The 1,508-nt window shown below is 38.8% G+C and overlaps 1 protein-coding gene across 1 annotated transcript; it reads right to left on the bottom strand.

The window, feature by feature from the left end:
* Window positions 1-544: 544 nt before the first annotated feature.
* LOC140160076 (uncharacterized) lies at window positions 545-1,210 on the bottom strand. Its single transcript, XM_072183346.1, has one exon. It carries the CDS (start codon window positions 1,208-1,210, stop codon window positions 545-547), a length of 666 nt encoding a protein of 221 aa, XP_072039447.1.
* Between the last annotated feature and the right edge of the window lie 298 nt (window positions 1,211-1,508).

Here is a 1,508-nt window from a genome sequence, read left to right as displayed (position 1 = left end):
AAAGTTGTACACTAACAGGTATAACAATCTCGAGAAACTTACAATAAACTACTAACCACTTGCTATCATGGGAGTATGTGCAAAATTCATTCTACATGTTCTATAAAACATTGTTGACATTTATTTAACAAGGCGGAGAGGGAGCACCGATTCAGGTCCAGATTCAGATTGTTTTTTAATTTTCATCTGAAATTACACTATATTGCACTAGACACAGAAAAATAAAGGAGTCGAATTCACTCGATTACTGGATCCGAAATGCTAGAGTACTATAGAGTGTCCTCATGCAGCAAGTGTCAGGTATGTATCTGAGAGAGTCAAGATACCTCTTTTGGAGGGTCAAAGTGGCTTGTCTATGGAGTTAAATTTCAAAAAGGGGTAAATAAAAAAATACAAAGGAGAGGTTTACTGACTCAATGTATATCTTAAAAATATGCAAGTATTAAATGGGAGTTACTGTGTTTCCCTGAGAGGACTCCATGTGATTCATGCAAAGAGTACTGTTTAAATGTGACTCCTCAAGGAGTACACTCCGAAAAATAACTCAATTTAATCCCCTCGCTGCCTTGAAGCCTTCAACGGTGGCAGCCTCAACAGCTGATCGTGGAAGATTGTTCCACAACGGAATGGTGGAAGGAAAAAATGTGTCCCCATATCTATCTTTGTTATAGCTGATCTGAATGAACTTCTGTTTGTGGCCTCTGGTTCCTTTATCAGTCTGGTGCACCAGGTGATTCTCCGGTGATATTTCCACCAACCCATTTTTAATCTTGTACCTCATGATGACTTTCTTTGTTTTTCTTCTGGCTTCTAGTGTCTCCCATTCCAGTTCTTTCAGTATCCTGGTGACGGTGCCTTTTTCCCTGCCGTACTCTCTTTTACAAAATCTTGCAGCTTGCCTCTGGACTCTCTCTAGCCTGCTGTTGTTTGTCTGGTGTGACGAATCCCATGCTGTGGCGGCATACTCTAACAAAGGTCTAACGAGGGTTGTATATGCAGCTGATTTAATCTTCTCCTCACAGCCCCATAGGTTTCGACGCAATAAACCGAGAACTCGCTGAGCCTTTTTGCAAACTTTTGTAATATGGTCACTCCATGTCAATGTGTTGTTGAAGCACACTCCCAGGTACGGATGAGATTCAACTGTCTCCAACTGTTGGCCGCAGAAACTGTAGACATGTTTCGGCGGGTTTCTCACCCCTATTGTCATGGTGACACATTTACTGGGATTAAAGGACATTATATAAAAGTGTCAAGTATGCCTATGTATCTGAGAGAGCGCTTTCGAGGGATCAAAATATAACTCCAATGAATATAAACATAACAATATCAATACTAATACTTAAGCAAAAAAAATAAACATTTATAGTACATGTTATCTATTTTAATATCTTATCAATATTTACAGTAAATTTTATCAATATGAAAATGATGCACTTTGGCAGGTTTATTCATCAACATATTGCTTATACTAACTTCAAATACTTCGTCAAATGTATACCCCGTCA

The sequence above is a fragment of the Amphiura filiformis genome, chromosome 9 (assembly GCF_039555335.1).
Source record: "Amphiura filiformis chromosome 9, Afil_fr2py, whole genome shotgun sequence".
Lineage (NCBI taxonomy): Eukaryota > Metazoa > Echinodermata > Ophiuroidea > Amphilepidida > Amphiuridae > Amphiura > Amphiura filiformis.
The sequence above is the reverse complement of the archived record's forward strand: the minus strand, read 5'-3'. Positions and strand labels throughout refer to the sequence as shown.

Coding starts and splice junctions, on each gene's coding strand:
- LOC140160076 (XM_072183346.1), bottom strand. CDS start 1,210: ATGACAATAGGGGTGAGAAACCCGCCGAAACATGTCTACAGTTTCTGC.